The sequence below is a fragment of the Cucumis melo genome, chromosome 4 (genome assembly GCF_025177605.1).
Source record: "Cucumis melo cultivar AY chromosome 4, USDA_Cmelo_AY_1.0, whole genome shotgun sequence".
NCBI lineage: Eukaryota > Viridiplantae > Streptophyta > Magnoliopsida > Cucurbitales > Cucurbitaceae > Cucumis > Cucumis melo.
The window spans coordinates 6393329-6411974 of record NC_066860.1 but is presented as its reverse complement, the minus strand read 5'-3'; the positions used below and the strand labels follow the sequence as shown (position 1 = coordinate 6411974).

Genomic DNA, 18646 nt, shown 5'->3' with positions numbered 1-18646 from the left:
GTAATAATTTGGACCAAACTTCTGTGTAAAAAATTAGCCTACTTAAAACCTTTGTATAATATGTTAACAAATTAAGTCCACCGTGTAAATTAATAGGGCAAATTAGGCTATTTGAGTTAAACACCTATTTTTTTTTATTTGTTTTGCCACCTTGAAAAAAAAAAACAGTTTGATGGCAAGTTGGGAATTTCATTCATGTTTTTGTAAGGCCATGAAAGAAATTGAGTCCATTGAACCGAAGTCGGCCCACTAAGAAGGGGCAATTTGGTCTTTCAAAGAATGAGGAATTGGGACGATAATCATAATCCCCAGCACTCTCACTGTCTTCTTCGGTCTAAAACTTAGAACCATTCTCCGCGGGCTCAGGGTTTAAGGACAAATTTCTCTTCTCTAAAACCCTAAAATTATGCCCTCTCAATCCTTCTCTCGTGGCCTTACCTCCCCACTTCTCGGATTACAAGATGCCCGTTCTCGTTTTCATCAAATGGTTTGTACTTACCAATACTTAATTTTACGATTGTTCTCTCATTCATTACTAACCTCATAGTTTTGTTCTTAATTTCTTCTCCAGCAATTGGGAAACCCAGTTTCGCCAAGGAGACCACGAGTGCAGCTTGAATTCTCATCCAAGTGTACGTTTTCAATTATTTTTTAATTTTCACCATGTTAATAGTAGTTAATATTGAGTGAGAGCTGTCTGCTCCAATAATTTGGCAGGTAATGTGTTGAAGAGGAAGAGATGGGCGTTCGTGTGTGTGGCTAATTCTAACAAAAGCCCTCAGCTGGAATCATCTGGAGAGGAAAATCATGTTCTGTATGTTAGTAGATTGAATGGAGTGGAGCCCTTTCATGGGAAATGTGGTTCTGTCTCATTTCATGGTCTGTCTCACCAGTTGGTAGAAGAGGGTAAATTGATGTCATCTCCTTTTAGAGAAGAAAAGGGCTCTATCCTTTGGGTACTGGCTCCTGCTGCGTTTATCTCTTCTTTGATTCTGCCTCAAGTTTTCCTTGGCGGTCTAATTGAGGCTTTCTTCAAGAATGGAATTCTCGTAGGTATTTAATATTCAACTTAGTTCATTTCTATATTGTGGTTTCTGGGGTTTCCTTATATCTGGTGTCTGTTTCATATCACTCTGTGCGGTATTATTGGCAGCAGAATTTATAATTGTTATCTAAACTACTAACAAAATACAATTGCATGGTTCAAGCAGAAATTGTGAGTTCATTGGTGTTTGAAGTCTTGTTTTATGTTGGAGTCGCGACATTCCTGCTCGTTACAGATCGTGTTCAAAGACCATACTTACAATTCAGCTCGAAGAGATGGAGCCTCATTACAGGCCTTAGAGGATACTTGTCAACAGCTTTCTTCATTGCTGGCTTTAAGGTTGTAGCTCCACTATTTGCTGTCTATGTAACTTGGCCGATGATTGGGCTGCCTGCGCTTGTTGCAGTGTTCCCTTTTCTGGTTGGTTGTATCGTTCAGTTAGCATTTGAAACCCATCTTGATAGGCGTGGCTCCGCTTCTTGGCCACTTGTTCCAATCATTTTTGAGGTAGTTCCCTTATAGTTATTAACTCATTCCTCATTTCTTCCGAAAAGGAAACAATATATTTAACAAATTGAATCAACTTGCAGGTATATAGGCTTTACCAGTTGACGAAAGCTGCCCATTTTATGGAGAGCTTGATGTTCCAAATGAGAGGGCTTCCGACGTCTCCAGAGTTGTTGGAAAAAAGTGGAGCTCTTTTCGCTATGATGATAACCTTTCAAATCTTAGGGGTGGTATGTCTCTGGTCGTTGATGACTTTCCTTTTGAGGCTTTTTCCTTCCAGACCCGTGGCAGAGAATTACTAGTGTTAACTTGTTACATTGTGTACATTTTGTTACAAGTAGTTGTTGAACGTTTATCATAATTTGTTGTTCAATGAGCTCCATATTGTTGTATCCCCATCAATTGATATCGACAACCTTTCTGATCTCAAGCTGAAGGAAAGATAGGACTTGACGTCCTGTTTCACATGAGTAAATTTTCTTCAGTTGCAAGTATATATTACTTCTCTTCTATACAATGATTTTCTTTGATCCGTCAGTATTATATCCTTTTACCCCTTCTTGTTGATTTAGTTCGGGCAGAAGGTGATACTGGAGAGCCAAGATCTCCATGCTGCTGATTTCATTTAACAATCCTTACTCAGTGATACTCTCTGGGTTCCACAAGGCTCTTGGACACCCAGAAAAGCAGGGCCATGCAGGTTCCCTATTTCAGCATTTTGTCCATCATTTAACCGTCTTAAGTCTTTAAAAAACCACTGATTTAAGGTGGTATTTATCGATCTTTAGTCAAAATTGGTATAATCGTAATAGAATTACATTAATTGATCAATTGTATATAGCGACAAATGTCATAGAATTTCTTACCATGCTTATTTACAATTATGAACTAATAGACACCGAAACTAGTTTGAGTAATTTTATATGCCTCTCGTCAACCTTTCGGTTTGATAGCATCAATTAAAGTATCACTTTGAAAATTTTCATAAAAATTATAAGACACCTGCACATGAATCATTTCTCTTAATCTTAAAAAGATGCTCTCAACAATATTTTGAACCCTTGTAAACCTGAGGCGACTATTATGGTTTTAAAAATCAAGTAATTTTAGAATAGATCCATTATATATTGATGATCTATAAATTAGTTAGATAAAAAAAAAATTGATTTGCAATTTTTCCCAGCCCAAAAGCAAAATGAAACCTCTAAAAAATTTATTCCTCCCCTCTACCTTCAAAAGTTTGAAATAGTTTTTTTTTTTTTTTGTTTAAACTCTATTAACTATTTAGTTTCTAACACTTTATATCTTATTTTATTTTGGTCATTTGCACTTTTAAAAACTTTTGTTTTAGTTCGTGAACTTTAAAAAAATTACTTTGATTTATGTTGTTAAGATTTTGTTAAAGAACAATGACTTATATATTTAGATGATTAAACTTTAGATTCATTATATTTATTAAATTGACAAATAATCAAGAAATATTGTTATTTTATTCTATAAATCTTTTATTGTAACACAGTAAACATAATCAATACACTTGAATCAAATAACTTCAAATTTAAAATTACATTTATTCTTTTTTCTCCAAAACTCAAGTTTCTTACATCTCCTAATCTTCGACTCTCCCATTCTCTATTTAATTATTTTTTTTTAAATTGGAATTTTGAAACAAATCAGAAGAACATTGAATAGAATAAAAATAAAATAAAATAGAAATGGTATATTGCCGTTAACATCCATCATAAGGTATAAGATAAAATAAGTACAACACATTATAAAATAAACTCCACAAAATTGCAAATAAATATTTCACAGTGAATCACAAAACTCGAAAAAAGAAGAACAAATAACCGTGAGGAAGATAAAAAATAAATAAATAAATAAAAGTAGCTTAATGAATTACAAAATATTTCAAATTTGAGGTACTAAAAAATTTGTACGTGGATTAAATTGCAATTAGCATATGTAGAATGTCATTGTACCAAAATAATGACCATTAAAATTTTGAAGACAAAGTGACTTTTTTAGTTCTCCGATAAAATATCAATTTACCATCTAGTCTTTAATTAAAAATTAAAATCCAAGATTTTTAATAGTGGTGGTCATCCTAGAAATCATCTCATCCTTCCGTTAAAGAATTAATGGAACCCTAACGACTGGGACAAAAATTTGTTCTTTTTAAAAGTTGAGAAACTAAAATAAACATTTTTAAAAGTTTGGGAACCAAAATAGAATTTAAACCTAGTTTTTCTTTAAGTGATAAAAGAGGAACAAATTATCCAACAAGCCTTTACTTGTTAAAGTGAGACCAGCTTCGGTTTAATTGTATAAATGACCCATTTTAAAATTCCAAAATGGCAAATGACCTAGTTTTTGAAAAAAAATTGTGAAATACCTCTTTGTTGTCATGATCGCGTGAAGTTACGGTATTGTTCTTTTTTTTTCTTTTCTTCACCATTGCACGTTCTCTCCCTTTTTTTCTTCTTCTACGTTTTCTTCTCCAGCAAAACAAGCCTACATGAGCAACTCTAAGACGACCAACTCCAGCGAACATAGAGTTGTAATGAATGAGAGAGAGATAGCTAGTGAGAGTGAGAGATTGTGAGAGCGAGTAAGTAAGAGTGAGAATGTGAGAGAGTGAAAGATAACGAGAGAGTATGAGAGAGAGAGAGTGAGATACATCGAGAGAGAGAGCGATACCGATAGGTGAGACAAGTGACACTAAGTTTGAGCGAAAGTGACACCAATTTAATTTTGATTGAGAGTAAGCTAGAGCAACATCAATTTTGGAGAGTGAAACTTATTTTGTATGTGACACGAGCGAGAGCAAGATTTCTTTTCTACATGTGCATGAATATAATTTAGTAATTTCATTCGAATTTGACGTCAGCAAAGGGTCATTCAACATTTTTTTAAAAAAATTTGGTCATTTGATGTTTTCTCCCAATTTTTAAATCATTCATTCGACAGAGTCATTATTATTGTGGCACTAATCCTTTTTCCCGCAAACTACCGTAGTAAAAAAAGGGTCTTCTACATCAATAGCCTGGTGAAATAGATTTAATTACACATATGGTCTACAACTACCAACTTTTTTTCAATAGTAACTTAATGGGTCATAATACTTCATAAAAATCAAGTCAAAATGTCTTATATACCTTTGGATATTTTATCCGGTGATTTTTAAAAGGGTTTTTTTCAAAAATATAAAAATTGGTAAAATATTTACACTATATAGAATGATTCAAAAACCAAAAAATTCTACTGGCCCACAATGAGAAATACAAAAAAATGTTCAGGTCAACATGCGATTAATCGGCCACACGCGCGAACGAGTAATTTCCTTCTAAACGATCGTGTACTACATTCTAAGTGAATGATCTACTATCATTATTTAGGTCATGATACACAATCATTTAATTGTTTTAACAATGAGGAAAAATGCTTCAAATTTAAACGATCATGTTAACTAATAACTTGTAGAAATACAAGTTATTGTAGGTTTTTAGATAAAACAATGGAGGCAAAACGCAATAATGCACCTTACACAAGTCATCATGCCTGATTAACTATGCTTTTAAAGTGTTTTTACACGCAGGATGGCGAAAAGAAGAAACGAAGTGAATTGTAAAAAGAAATCGTGCAAGAACTCAGTGAGAAGAAGCTATCTGGCGAGTCGTAAGGCAAGATGCCAACACATCATTACGCGAGATGATTTGCTAGAAGGCAAGAATAGTAGTTGGAGCTAATGTGACAAGAAATGTCTACTTTCTGCACTGACATTTCACTACAAGAAATCGGACTTTTTCCGACGTCAAAAAAGACGTCGGCATAAAAGACGTCGGGAATAAGAGGTTCTCCCGATGCATAAAGTAAGACGTCGGGAGAAAAAGCTATTCTCGACGCATAAAGTAAGACGTCGGGAATAAGAGGTTTTCCTGACGCACAATTCATGCGTCGGCCACAAGACGTCGGGAAATAAGGGGTATTCCCGACGCCGTAAGTAATGCGTCGGGACAAGCCTCACGTGGGAAATAAGGGGTATTCCCAAGGCGTAGGTTTTCCCGACGCCGTAAGTGTGCGTCGGGAAAGACATAGGTTTTCCCGACGCCGTAGGTAGTGCGTCGGGAAAAGCCTCACGTGGGAAATAAGGGGTGTTCCCAAGGCTTAGGTTTTCCCGACGTCGTAAGTGTGCATCGAGAAAGGCAAGTAGGGCGTCGGGAAAGGCCTAGGTTTTCCCGACGCCGTAAGTATGTGTCGGGAGACGCACTACTTACGGCGTCGGGAGATCCTCTGCTTATTTATTTTGTTTCTATTTTACACAGAACTGGAAACGAAGGAGGTCATCCCTTAAGGAGGCCGGTGAAAGGACGAATATTAAAGTCCTTCGATATTACACCTCATCCCGCAAGCACCTACAAGACGCTGTATAACCTTGAGCATTTTGACGAGTTAAATGTCAAAACACTCATCTTAAGGTTTTTAAGCTTTGCTTAATCGCATGACTTCTTTAACTTAACTTGAAAAATATACTTTAGGCGATATAAACACTTAACACAACAGAGTAAGATTAAAAATATTTCTTTTATTAACTTTAACCAAGCATTCCACATCTCTTTACAACAATACTTAAATACAACACTTAAACTTTAAGTGCAAAACGTCTAGCAGTGTCTTCTCGCCTAGCAGCTCTCACCCTTTCCTTACTTGGCCTTAAAGCTTGAAACCTGGAAAATGAAAGCTTAAAACATAAGTCCAAAAGACTTAATGAGCTTTAAGAAAACCTTTCATAAAATACCTTTTGTAAACATTATTTGTTCACATCAATTCACATAAACATACATTTCATACAAACACACATTAGTCATAAACACATTCCTTTCACCAAGAACGTAAATTATTCTCTACGCAAAAACTCATCATCTCGTGTTTAGACTACTGAGATTACCTTTTCATCAACAGCATCCGAGAATATGCTGATTCATTCCTTGTTGCTCAAACCAAAGCACAATACACATCTTTTATGCATTGTCCTACCTCATTTCACCATGCACACCTTCTATATATGGTTGTCTTTACTCTTTATGTGCACATAATAGTTAGCTCATTGATAAAAATAAGACTAATGGTTTGAACACCATTTCATAATCGTTGGAATCATATAAAACAAACTTTGTTCATAGCATAAACTTTGATTTCAAACACCCTTGAAAACATGCATTGATTAAACATTATTTCAAATCAGTAGAAATTTAAAATAAAGCTTTTAAACAACCTATTTTAAAAAAAAGATTCACAAACTTAGAAACTTAATAGTCTTAGACTCCACTTGCTTCTGATCTTCTTCTTCTCGAGTAGTTCTTCCACAGCAATTCAATCACTTAGGTTTTCTTTTCATATTTTCTAGAGTAACATCCTTGAAGAATCTAACCTCAACCTATATTTATACTAGTCCTAAAACGAATTAGTCATGCTCAAACTCTTAATACTTCACCAACTCATACTCTTGGTAGTGCACGTGGAGGCTTAGTGTTTAATTTAACCATGCTTAGCTTAAACTTCTCCACGTGGCCTATTAAGTATCCTTAGGAACATTTCTAGAAATTTCCTTACTTCTTATCGCTTAGTCTTCAATCTTTAAAAAAACTCAGCCGCGTTCTAAGGTTTCCTCGCCTAACTCTTCATCTCGCAGTAAACTTCATACGTCTGTTTCTTATCGCCTAGCCCATGTCAAAACGCCTTCTCTTTAATACTTAGTCAAATTTAAGCATTTCTTAGGTACGAGTCTCACATTCACCACCTGTAGTAGTATTCATTCTTCCACCTCTTCTCAGGTCAACATCTGATGAGAGCTTAAAGAAAGATTAAAAAGAGAGAAGTTCACCCACCATTCCCCTAACTTGTAAAAGAGTCAAGGAATGCAAATCAATGCATTCTGCGACTCGACTGATCATCTCTTTACTTTTAATTTTTGTATTTGTAACCTGTTATATGAATGTTCTTAATCTTATGGTCGAAAGGGGTACATTATCAACATAATGCATGTTTATCTACGGTCTTTCTCCAATTTCTTTACTCTTTATATTTTTGAAGTGTTATAAGTAGCTTAATTATGTCTTGCGTGTTTGCTTAAGAGAGTAAGTAGCAAAGACCTAGCTAAACACATGCAGAAGGGAGTTTGAAAACAAACTTCGTTCTAGCATTTTACCTCCAATCATTTATGTCTCGAAAAGGAGAACAAGTATGGTGTTTAGGCGCCAAGAGGTTGCTCGCCTTAAATAGAGAGGTAAATATGAAGCTTATAACTAAGAAAGTCTAAATATATATCGCTTCATTTATCTTTACCATTTATGTCTCAAAAGGAGATCAAGTGTGGTATTTAGGCACGGAGAGGTAGCTCGCCTTAAATATAAGATGATCAAATGATCTATATCGCATCAAGCCGTATCTCGCATTTAAATCGCCTATAATGTAGAGACTTTCATCCATCTTTCTTAATGCAAGTTAGTTCACTTTCCATAATTAATCATCCCATTCCATTCCCCTCTATAGAATCTTTTGTGTAAATATTTAGACCAGTATACTTTTGTATTTATATTGTATAGAACTTATACTATCTGGAATTAGAAGTAGGCATTATAACTAAATTTGATAGAAATTTCCTATGTTTGACCCAAGATAAAGAAAAAAATAACAAGCATTGACCATTCTAAATGATCATGTTGACCATGCTAAACGATTGTGTTAACTATGGTAAGCGATCGTTTAGATCATATGCTGACACGATCGTGTAGTTCGTTTTAAGCGATGAGAAAAAATGCTTCAAATTTAAATGATCGTGTTGACCATGGTAAACGATCGTCTAGTTCATGTCAAAATGATATGTAAACGATATTGATATTCTCAAATATAAGGAAGATGAAGTAGCTTCATAAAATCTTGTCGAAAATGGTGAAGATGAAATAGGAGATTTAAATAGAAGAATAAATCGTTTAAAAATAAAAGAAAGAAAATCTAGGAGAGGAGATGAAGAAATCTAGAAGAGAAGATGAGTAAATTACAAAGAAGAATAAGAAAGAGAAGTGATGAATCGTTCGTAATATTCAAGAGCAAATATGAAAATTATGAAAATATTTTACCAGCTTCATAGGCTTTTATTTTATGTTACAAGGACCGTAAATATTTTTTGGTTTTGTTACATTTATGTAAATTATCATATATGGAAAGTAATTCAAATGTTGAAAAAATAAAGGAAAATAATAAAAATTAGGTTAATTTTCATTTTAAAAAAAAAACTCATGAAGCCAACATTTTTTTAATATTCCAGGTTTGCGCTTCCTTTCCATCTTCTTTCTTCTCTTCTTATTTTGCAATTATTCTTTTCCTTTCCATCGTCTTTCTTCTCTTCTTTTGCAATTTTTTTTATATTTTTTGAAATCATGATCTTTCTTTTTAATCAATCATAAATCTTGTATTATTTTTTTCTCAAAGTGTTATTTGATTCGATTCAAGATCGTGTATCAAATATAAAAGATCTTCAAAAAATCGTTGGGATTTTGGTATACGATCATTTAGATTTAAGTAACCAAATCTAAACCCAAATCTAAACGATTTTGATACAAGATTGTGTACCAAATATATTACGTGCACGAGTGACCAATTAATCGTGTGTTGACTATGGCATTTTTCATTGTAGGTCTGTGTTTTTTTTTCGTTCTCGAAATTATTCTATACTGTATAAATATTTTATCGATTTGTCATATTTTTGAAAAAATTCCTAAAAATTAAATATTTAAAAAATAAATATGAAAATAAAACTTACACCTGCATTCTCCCTTTCTCTCTCTCTCCCTCTTTCTATCATTTTCATCTCAGTTGCCCACGCTATGTCCATGGTCTCTCCTCTCAATTGTTGTCCCTCAAGTCTCCTTCTTCGACGAGTTTCCTCCCCTTAGTTGCGAGTGCTCTTTATCTTCCACACTATCGTTGCATCTTGGCAAGTACGATAGCATTTTTGGACTAATGACACAATTGGATTTTGATCATAACCCCGTTTAATTGTTGTCCCTAAGGTCTGTTAAAAGTGCATGCGTCAAAGTCAAAGTGCTTTGTTTTCTCACATTTTCTTTCGCAATAAAGCTGCTACTTTTTATTTTCAATTTCTGTATGAGTTTATTTCAAATAATTTGATAATGTAGTCTAGCTCAATTTGTACTCTAATTAATCGTGTTAGCATTGTTTTTTTTTCTTTTTGGAAATATATATATTATTTCCAAAAGGAGGTTTTTTCAAATAATAATAATAATAATAAAAGAAACCAACTAGTTACACTCTATAGAAAAAAAAATAACTAAAAAAAATCCATTACATTTTATTTTTCTATAAAGTGTAAATATTTTGTTTATTTTTCTATTTTTGACATGTTCCCTCTCCAAAACTCTAAACCTTAAACCCTAAACCCTATACCATTTTGTATATCTTGACTAATTTCGACCTTCCAAGCATGAATCTATATTCATTTTTCCAAAATTCAAATATTTGAATCTATAGTTTGTTAAACTTTGACTTTTCAAAGTCAAAAGTCAACTCTGATCATTTCCATCATTTTTTTATCTTCCGAATATGAATCCACATTCATATTTTTTATATTTAAATCGCATTTAAACATAAAGCTCTATCTCTAATCGATAGCTATATCAAATATACTTATCAGTTTTTCTCTCCTTAATTTGAACTATTTGAACTAATCCAATAATAATGTTTTAAGTTTATTTCATAAGCTTGCAAGAGAACCTAATGGACCTGTAGATATGCTCCAACGATCCAAGATTAACTAGCTAAACCCTTTTAGACCGAGTTAATCAACATTCGTTAACTAACGGACCATTCCACTAAAGTCTTGTAGTTGCACTCCCCTCACTATAGATATATTTGTGTCTATCTGATATAACCATGATTAGTAAGTTAATTCTTCACAGAATGTTCATAATCTCAGTTGAGTCAAAATACCGTTTTACCCTCAAGATTACATCTTATTCTTTAAGTCCAGCTAATCCACTATTGAATAATTTGTTTAAGGTTCAACCTATAAATCAAAATTCCTCTCTAGCTAATGAGAGGGTGAGCCCCTTATTCAAAACCTAGATTCAGTCTTTAAGGAAACAACCTATCTACTAACCCTATAATAGGTAGGAGTGAATTTTGTCTCCCCCTATCTAACCGATCTCACCCCTGAAATGAGAGGCTTATTGGACCAGTAGTGATGAGCTATTTTCACCTATACAGATCTAAGAATAATCCCATGTGAACAAGAGTTCATAGTTAGCTTGGGATTAAGATAAGTTACCTAGGTCATCAATAATTGAAATACTCAGTTTTATACAGTAAAGGGTGTTATAACGTAAAAGTAACTATTACATGGTTCCAGCCTTATCTAAACTCTTTACATAGGATGTTCCCACTTCCATGTTTTTGCATGAATGATTCAAGATCACATCATTTGTACTCACTATAAAGTGGACCACATCCACAACATCCCCAGAATAAGGTGCTCAACGTACCTTATTCATATACTATAAACCGTTTAGGTTATATACTCGAACTTGATCCATGTTTATGTCTCTATATAAAGTTTAAGTCTACATAAGATAGTCGAGATCTTAGTTTATTGTATTAAAGATTATATTCATTTTTACTAATAAGACATCAATAACCACTTTATTGAAAAAAATATGAATTTAAATTACAAACTACGAGTTTTAGGACATAAATTCCAACATATATAATACCCTTTAAATTTGTAAAACATTTGGAATAATCTCATATATATACATAAAAATGAAAAACAATTGAAAACGAAGATTTGTAAACATAATTCTACATTAATACATTGAAATTAGGGTTATGAACAATACAAAAAATCGGAGGTCTGTCGACACAGAAAACAGCATCGGAACAAGCGGCGTCGTAAGAAGAAACTTTTTGCGATACATTGAAGGAAGAGTCGACAGTATGGATCTCTGATGACATCGCACAAACAACGTCGACAGAGTGTGAGGCTTCCACGATGTCGATCGAGGAGATGTCGCAAAAAAGTTTATTTAAATAATAATATACACTTTCACGACGCCATGCATGTATGCATTGTTGTTTCCCCAATTACTACCGATGTTGCATGTAAGGCGTCGTGAATGGTCGACCTTTTGTCGATGTTTGATTGCGTCGAAAAAGCGTGAACATTTAAAAATTTTTGACAACAATATCACGACGCCGACTTGCATGGCATCATGAGAGGTCAAACCTTTGCTAACATGGAATAGGTATCATTACGATATGTGCGACGTTTAAATTACTTTTGACAGGGTTCTCACGACGTCAGATTGCATGGCGTCGTAAGACGTTGAACCTCTACCAGCGTGGGTAGTTCACGTCGTGAGACGTGTGACGTTATGACTGATTTTGATACGGTTCTCAGAACGTCGAATTGCATGATATCGTGCAAAGTCAAATTTCTGCTGATGTTGATAGTTGACGTTGCGAGATGTGTGACATTTTGGCTGCTTTTGATAGGATTCGCATGACGCCATAAGTGACTACATCGCAGTTTGGGATCCTATGTCGACGTCATAAGTGAAATGTCGGGAGTTCCTCTATAAAAAATCAACTTCACGTTCTGTAATTCACAAAACTAAGAAAAGGAGAAGGAAGCCGAGAGCTTTCTTTGAAGGGAAGGGAAGGCTGAAACAGAAGTCGTAGCCAAGAGCTTTCTTTGAAGGTGACTTCTAAGCCTTTTGTTTGTGGTATTGATTGGTGTCGTAAATTAATTTCCTAGATATTTTCTCTTCAAACAATATTTTTTTTTATACTTTAGTTACTATTGGCATAATTTTTGTTGGCCCCAAAGGAACTGATATCAATGGAAGACGTCTGATGTGACATTCTAGATAATCCATTGGACAGATATTTTACTATATTGTCTAAACTCTGAATTATTACTCCGTTCTTTCCCTTTGGTATATCTATTAAAAATTGCTTCTACTTTTACTCTATGCTCCATAAGAACAAGTGTTCTATGTTGCATTTTAAGATAGGTCAGTTCTGTCTGTTGATCAATTTGGCCTTTAATTTTCCTAAGATGGTTGTTATGTTTAGTGCATATTTTTTTTATGCTTTTTTTTATATCAAACTTGTTGTGTATTTCAGAATTACAATGGAAGAGCTCAAAGAAAGTCAAGAGTTCAACATGGACTGTAGCTAATATGATCATAAAGACATGGGTAGGATGTGTAAAAAGAGAAGTTGAACATTATTACGAGCTACATCGAGAAAAATATAAGTTTGTTTCAAACAGAAAGAACAATTACTCAGGTGGTTCAGAAAATTGATTCGGAAGAGAGGAGTAGAAAATGACAAGATCGAGAACTGAGCAGGTAAGCCATAGAAAGTTCCTCACTTGCATATTAGGTACATATGATTAATGGTTAAAAAAACTATCAATCACATTTACTTAATATACAAGTGGGAAACTTTCTATGGCTTACTGTTCAGTTATCGATCTTTGTCATTTACTGCTCGTCTCTTCCTAATCAATCTTCTGGAACCACCAGAGTAAAAGTTGTTTCTGTTTGAAGCAACCTCGTGTTTCTCTTGACGCACCTCGTAATAATGTTTAACTTCCCTCCTTGCACGATGTCCCTATGATCATACTAGCTACAGTTATGTTGAGGCAATGTGCCGAAGTTGAGAAACTAGCGTTGGCGCTTAGAACTATGTTTTAAGTTTTCATTTTTACTTTTTATTATTCATGTACTTTTTAAACCTATGAATGTGTACTTTTTTAATATTTGAATTAATAACAAACTCAATTTGGTATTTTAAAAAAAATTTTAAATTTTTACGTTAATTGTAATTCAATTTGGAATTTTAATAAATTTTTATTAAGTTTACGTTAATTAATAAATTTTGATATTTTAATATTTTTTATTAATTTTACATTAATTAATAAAAAATTAAATCGGATAACACTACCGACGTTGCGTACTAGACAATGCTAACGTATTTGGCGACGTCGGCTGTAACGTCCTAAAATTTAAGGTAATTTATTTGTAATTATCTTAAGTTTAATCTTTGAATTTTGGGTGTTATTTAATTGTTGAAATATTTGATTGGTAGAAGTTGGAACTTATTAGACATTTTGGGAAAATATCCAATTGTTGTATTTGTGGAAATTTGTTTATAATTATTTGATTGTGAAGTTAAAATAATTATATTATAAGGATATTATAATTATTTAAAGGTATAAGTGATTTGAGGATAAAATAATTATATTATAAAGATAATATAATTATTTAGGGTTATTATATTTTTGGATAATATAATTAGGTAAGGATATTTATGTTTGGAAGATAAAGGTGATTGGATTGGAGAGAGAGGGAAATTTGAGTTTAAAGAGGAGATTTGGTGGGATTTAACGAAGAGAGAGTAGGAGATTTTGGGGAATTAAATTAGAGGAAGAAAGAGAAAAGAAAATAATGATAATGTTATATTGTTATTAATTTTCTTTAATTAGGGCATCAGAATGTGTGGTGGCTTTTCACCATCTTCTTTCTCCAACAACTCCAAGAAACCCTAGCTCCCTTTGCGCCGCCGTCGCTTGCCTCCCACTTTGCATCGCCGTTTTTCCTTCGTATGCCAGCTAAAACCCGAGCTGTCCATTTTTGTTCGTCAGTCGTCACCTCCGTCCGCCTTTCGCCGCGTCGACAGACGTCCGTCAATCGACCACCGAAGCTTTCCTTCATGTGGACCCTCAACCCGAGTCGTCATCATCGCCCGTCTATAGTCGTTAGCATCGTCGTTCTGCCTCGTCGTCCTCCAAGAAGCCACCGTCGTCGAGCCGTCGATCCATCCACCATGAGTCACACAAAAGATACGAGCGTCACTAGCGAACGAAAAGTCGAACGTGCGTGTAGTCCGAGTCGGATCACCCTCAGCCCAAGTCGTCCTTCGTACCTTCGTCGAGCTGACCCGCGTCGTGCACCTGCTGACCGTGTCACGCCTTCGCCGAGCCGACCCACGTGGCGTGCCTGCTGACCGAGTTGTACCTTCGCCGAGCCAACCCACGTCGAGCCTTCTTGTGCTCATCTGCCTCCTCCAGCCGCAAGCCGCTCTTTCCTTCACCCTTGAGCCGCCAAGCCATTTATAAGCCACCTAGCTTATTTTTTTGAGTTTTTCACCTATTTTGGTAAGTTTTGATTGGATTTTTGGCATATTCATCAAAAATTATTTTTGAACCCAAATTGAATTAATTTTTGGATTATTTAATTAGACTTTATTTGAAAGTTTGAGCTGTGGGTTTTTCCAACCAAGGATAAGTCGGGTTCTACCTCAACTTCGGGTAAGTTGAAGTAACTAGATTTTTGGATCCTAATTTAACTGCAATTGAGTTATTTACTTAGTATTTTACCCTTGCTGTTTAGGATTTTCCTTTGGGAAGTTTGACCGCGATTGTTAGGAAAATCTCAATTTTAACTAATCTCCAAGTAAGAGATTCTATTACTAGACCCTCGAATTGAATTTAAGAGACCGCATGTATTTATGGTTATGCATTAATGATAATTAAAATGTATAACTGGATGCTATTGATAATGACTTTCATGGTAGCTGTTAACATGATTATTACTGGTAGTATATTGATGATGACGACTGTGTTATGTCTTTAATGACAATGTTTGATTAGAAATGTTATGATCGATACTTATGTCATGTTTGTGATGATGTATGTTATGTTACATGCTATGGTTACGTTGTGTTGTTAGCTTTAGCCATTAGAGTCGTATCCATATGAGTGTCCTTCGGGATCACCATCTTTTTGTGATTGTGTAGTCCGACAGGATCACCAGTCCAGTATGACATAGACATAGACATGATTATGAGTGATTCGATGAGGTCACTCACAGCCCGATTGTCTTAGTGTTTCCTTCGGGTACACTAAAGATCAGTTTGTCCTAGGTGTTCCTTTGGGTTTATCGAAGACCATATATGTTCCTACGGGATCACAGACCTGCATGTGCTCGAGAACGTGCCAATTTAGGGTACCACTTTACAGGACTCTAATAAGAAGTTAACAGGCACCTAGCGGGACTAGTAGTGGGTCCTTTACTGAGTATGTTTTTATACTCACTCTTTCTTGTTTTATTTTTCAGGCAGAGGTAGAGGTAAGGGCAGAGAGAAACGGGTGAATAACAAGAAGTGATCGGGGCGAGCCATAGGGATTTTTTGCTTTCGCCTTAAGTCATTGATCAAATGCACTTTTATTTTATTTATTTTTTTTCTTAAAATTAGATAGGGCCCGAGTTAGGATTTTATTTAATTTTATCTTTACGTACATTTGTTTACGATTTTTAATGAGTATTTGAGGTTTTGTTTTATTTTTTATTTTTAAATTTAAGAAATTTTATTTATCTTTTAATTAGTAATTACTTCAGCTTAGTATAAAAAGTTGGGTCGTTACATCGGTAGTAAGGTATTTGCGATGCTGTTAACACACATCGGTAGTTTCCCACTATCGACGTGTTGATCATGTCGGCGAAGAGTGCGTCGACAGTAACCTTTTGCCAACACCGTCCCGTTCACGCGTCGGAAGAGCCTTTCACAATGCTTTTCTCACGATGATCTTGTGAATCTTGCCGACCCATTCTTGGCTTTTGTTAAAGCATTTCTGCATTGGCATACCCCCTTCTTGTTTCGTTAAATCAAAAATTGAAATATCTAAGAAAGGAAAAATATATATATTTGCAAGATAACTAAATATGCCTGTATATATAGGAGAAACATATGTGGAATATATATCTCAATAGAAATGATAAAGTTAAAATATGAATTATATATTATTATCAAAACATTACGTTTGAGCATTTAAAATAGGGAAATTGCATCAAATGATAAAAAAAAATTTAGAAAAAAAGCAGTCCATAGCATCTCTTTTTTGCATATTTATTTTTGCAATTTAGAAAATGTAGTAACATGAACTCTATTATCATAATTTTTTTTGCTATTGCTGAAAACATCCCATTAAAATAATCCCATATATTATTTAAACAAACTTTTAACATAAACGATTAATGAGAACCCATAATTAATTAGGATAAATAAATGTCCCCTATTTATGTTTGGTTTTGTAACCATTATTATTAGATCCTATAAATTGAGTTTAATTGTTTATTTACTTTCTCTCTTCTCTATTCCTTTTTTTTTTTTTTTTTTTTGTATTCTTCTTTTTTGTTGTTTATTTGTTGTTTATTTGAATCTATAATTAATTATGATATACAATATAATTAATGATTATTGAGAAAATAAAATTGAATGAAGGGCTCTTTTGGTAATTTTAGTGCATTTAGTGAGCCCATTGGGCCGAAGGTTTTTTAATAGTTAAGCTCGCATCATAAGGACCTAATTCATAGACCTAGCCGCCCTCCCTCTTTCTTCTTCCTTATAAGTACTGAACGAAGTGTTCAACAATTCATCCATTTTTTCTCCGCCGCGCTTTTTTATTTCTTTGAATTGTTTTTTTTTTTTTACTTTTTTTGTGAGCAGATCTCTTCCGTGGGTGAGATTGGGTCTTTCTTGGCAATTTGGATTCAATCTCTTGTTTTCAGACTCAGAATTCTAATCCAATCCCATATTTTTCTTCTTTCTCTTTTTTTTTTTTTCTGGAAAATCGATCTTTTGGTAAAAACAAAATTGAAACAATGTAGAGGTTTTCTTTTCTCGGTGATGATGAAAAAATGATGACGAGTCCGATCTCTAATCCATTCACCCCTGACGACAAAACGAGGCATTTGTCTGAGAGAAATCAAACCTCTTTTCTTGTGTTTTTCCTTCGTTTTCTCAATATTTTGTCCGCTTATTTTGTTCTCGCAATAATATATTCTTTACGATTATGAAGGATCTTCTGCATGAAAACCTCTGAAGGAAGATTGAAATACTAGTTAGGAGTGGAATAGGGACTCTGGATAACAGTGTGAGTAATCAACATAACTTCATGAAGAATAGTGTTTATTAACTAAATAATCTTTTCAAGACGCTAATTAATTTACAAAACGAGTCTTTGCCTATCGTTTTGTTGAGCCATTTTCCTCAAAATTTGGGCCTTCGGCCCACTATGAGAAGGGCAATTTCGTCTTTCAAAGAATCAGGAGGATTAGCCCTAAGCTTTATTCTCCACCTATAAATATGAAATATCTGAGCCTGAAACGAAGGAGAAATAATCTCACCGTCTTCGTCGTTCGTTCATATTTTTATTTTAATTTTAATTTAAGTTTGTAATTATTCAGTTATGTGGAGGTGGTTTTCTCTGTGATGATGAAAAACGATGACGAGTCTGATCTCTAATCCATTCACCCTTGATGACAAAACGAGGCATTTGTCTGAGAGAAATCAACACCCCTTTTTCTATCGTTTTTTTTCTTTGCGATATTTTTTTAGGGTTTTTGAGGTTTTGGATGAACGCTTTTCTTACCTTTGCAATATATACTCTTTCGTTATATATGAACAAGTGCGGCGATGATGAGAAAGTAGACTCAGATTCAATCGAAACTGAGATTGTTTCTGTGATTATTTTTCAAGCACTTTTGAGCCGTTTCTGATATTTAATTTCCGTAAAGACTTGGTTCTTTTGAGTTGATAAGTTACGCGACGCCTATTTTTGTTATTTTTGGCGATATTACGAATTTGTTCTTTTTTTTTTTTTTAATTATTGGGTTTCTTTGGTGTTGATTTGGCTGATGAGAAGTCTTTCTTTTACCAAGTTGTTAGTCTTCAGGTTGAGACCTTGTGGTTACAGAAGTTGGTAACAGAACTTTTTTACGTATTGTAGCTGAGAAGTGCTTTGTAAAGAGTAGGTCCATGAGATCACCGTACGAGATTTTAGCTTGGAATGGCATTGTAGAGAGGAGCATTGTGAATTGCGGAAATGATTCTAGTGTAATTTCGTTGTTCAATTGGTGGGGCTGTAAATTCGTGTTCTTTCTTCTTCATGTCTAGTATATAACATTTTGAAATTCAAACCAACTAATGCCTATTGCACTGTGTTTATAA

The 18646-nt window shown here is 34.2% G+C and overlaps 1 protein-coding gene and 2 non-coding genes across 3 annotated transcripts; all 3 read left to right on the top strand.

The window, feature by feature from the left end:
- Positions 1-243: 243 nt before the first annotated feature.
- On the top strand, positions 244-2019 carry LOC103503989 (uncharacterized). Its single transcript, XM_008468412.3, has 5 exons — positions 244-487; positions 572-632; positions 718-1053; positions 1212-1552; positions 1636-2019. The coding sequence occupies exons 1-5, from the start codon at positions 407-409 to the stop codon at positions 1852-1854; spliced, it is 1038 nt and encodes a 345-aa protein (XP_008466634.2). The 5' UTR covers positions 244-406; the 3' UTR covers positions 1855-2019.
- Positions 2020-17315: 15296 nt separating this feature from the next.
- Positions 17316-17401, top strand: LOC127149202 (small nucleolar RNA SNOR75). Its single transcript, XR_007820606.1, has one exon. It is a non-coding gene; the product is annotated as a small nucleolar RNA SNOR75 (small nucleolar RNA).
- Positions 17402-17900: 499 nt separating this feature from the next.
- On the top strand, positions 17901-17985 carry LOC127149203 (small nucleolar RNA SNOR75). Its single transcript, XR_007820607.1, has one exon. It is a non-coding gene; the product is annotated as a small nucleolar RNA SNOR75 (small nucleolar RNA).
- The last annotated feature ends 661 nt before the right edge of the window (positions 17986-18646 follow it).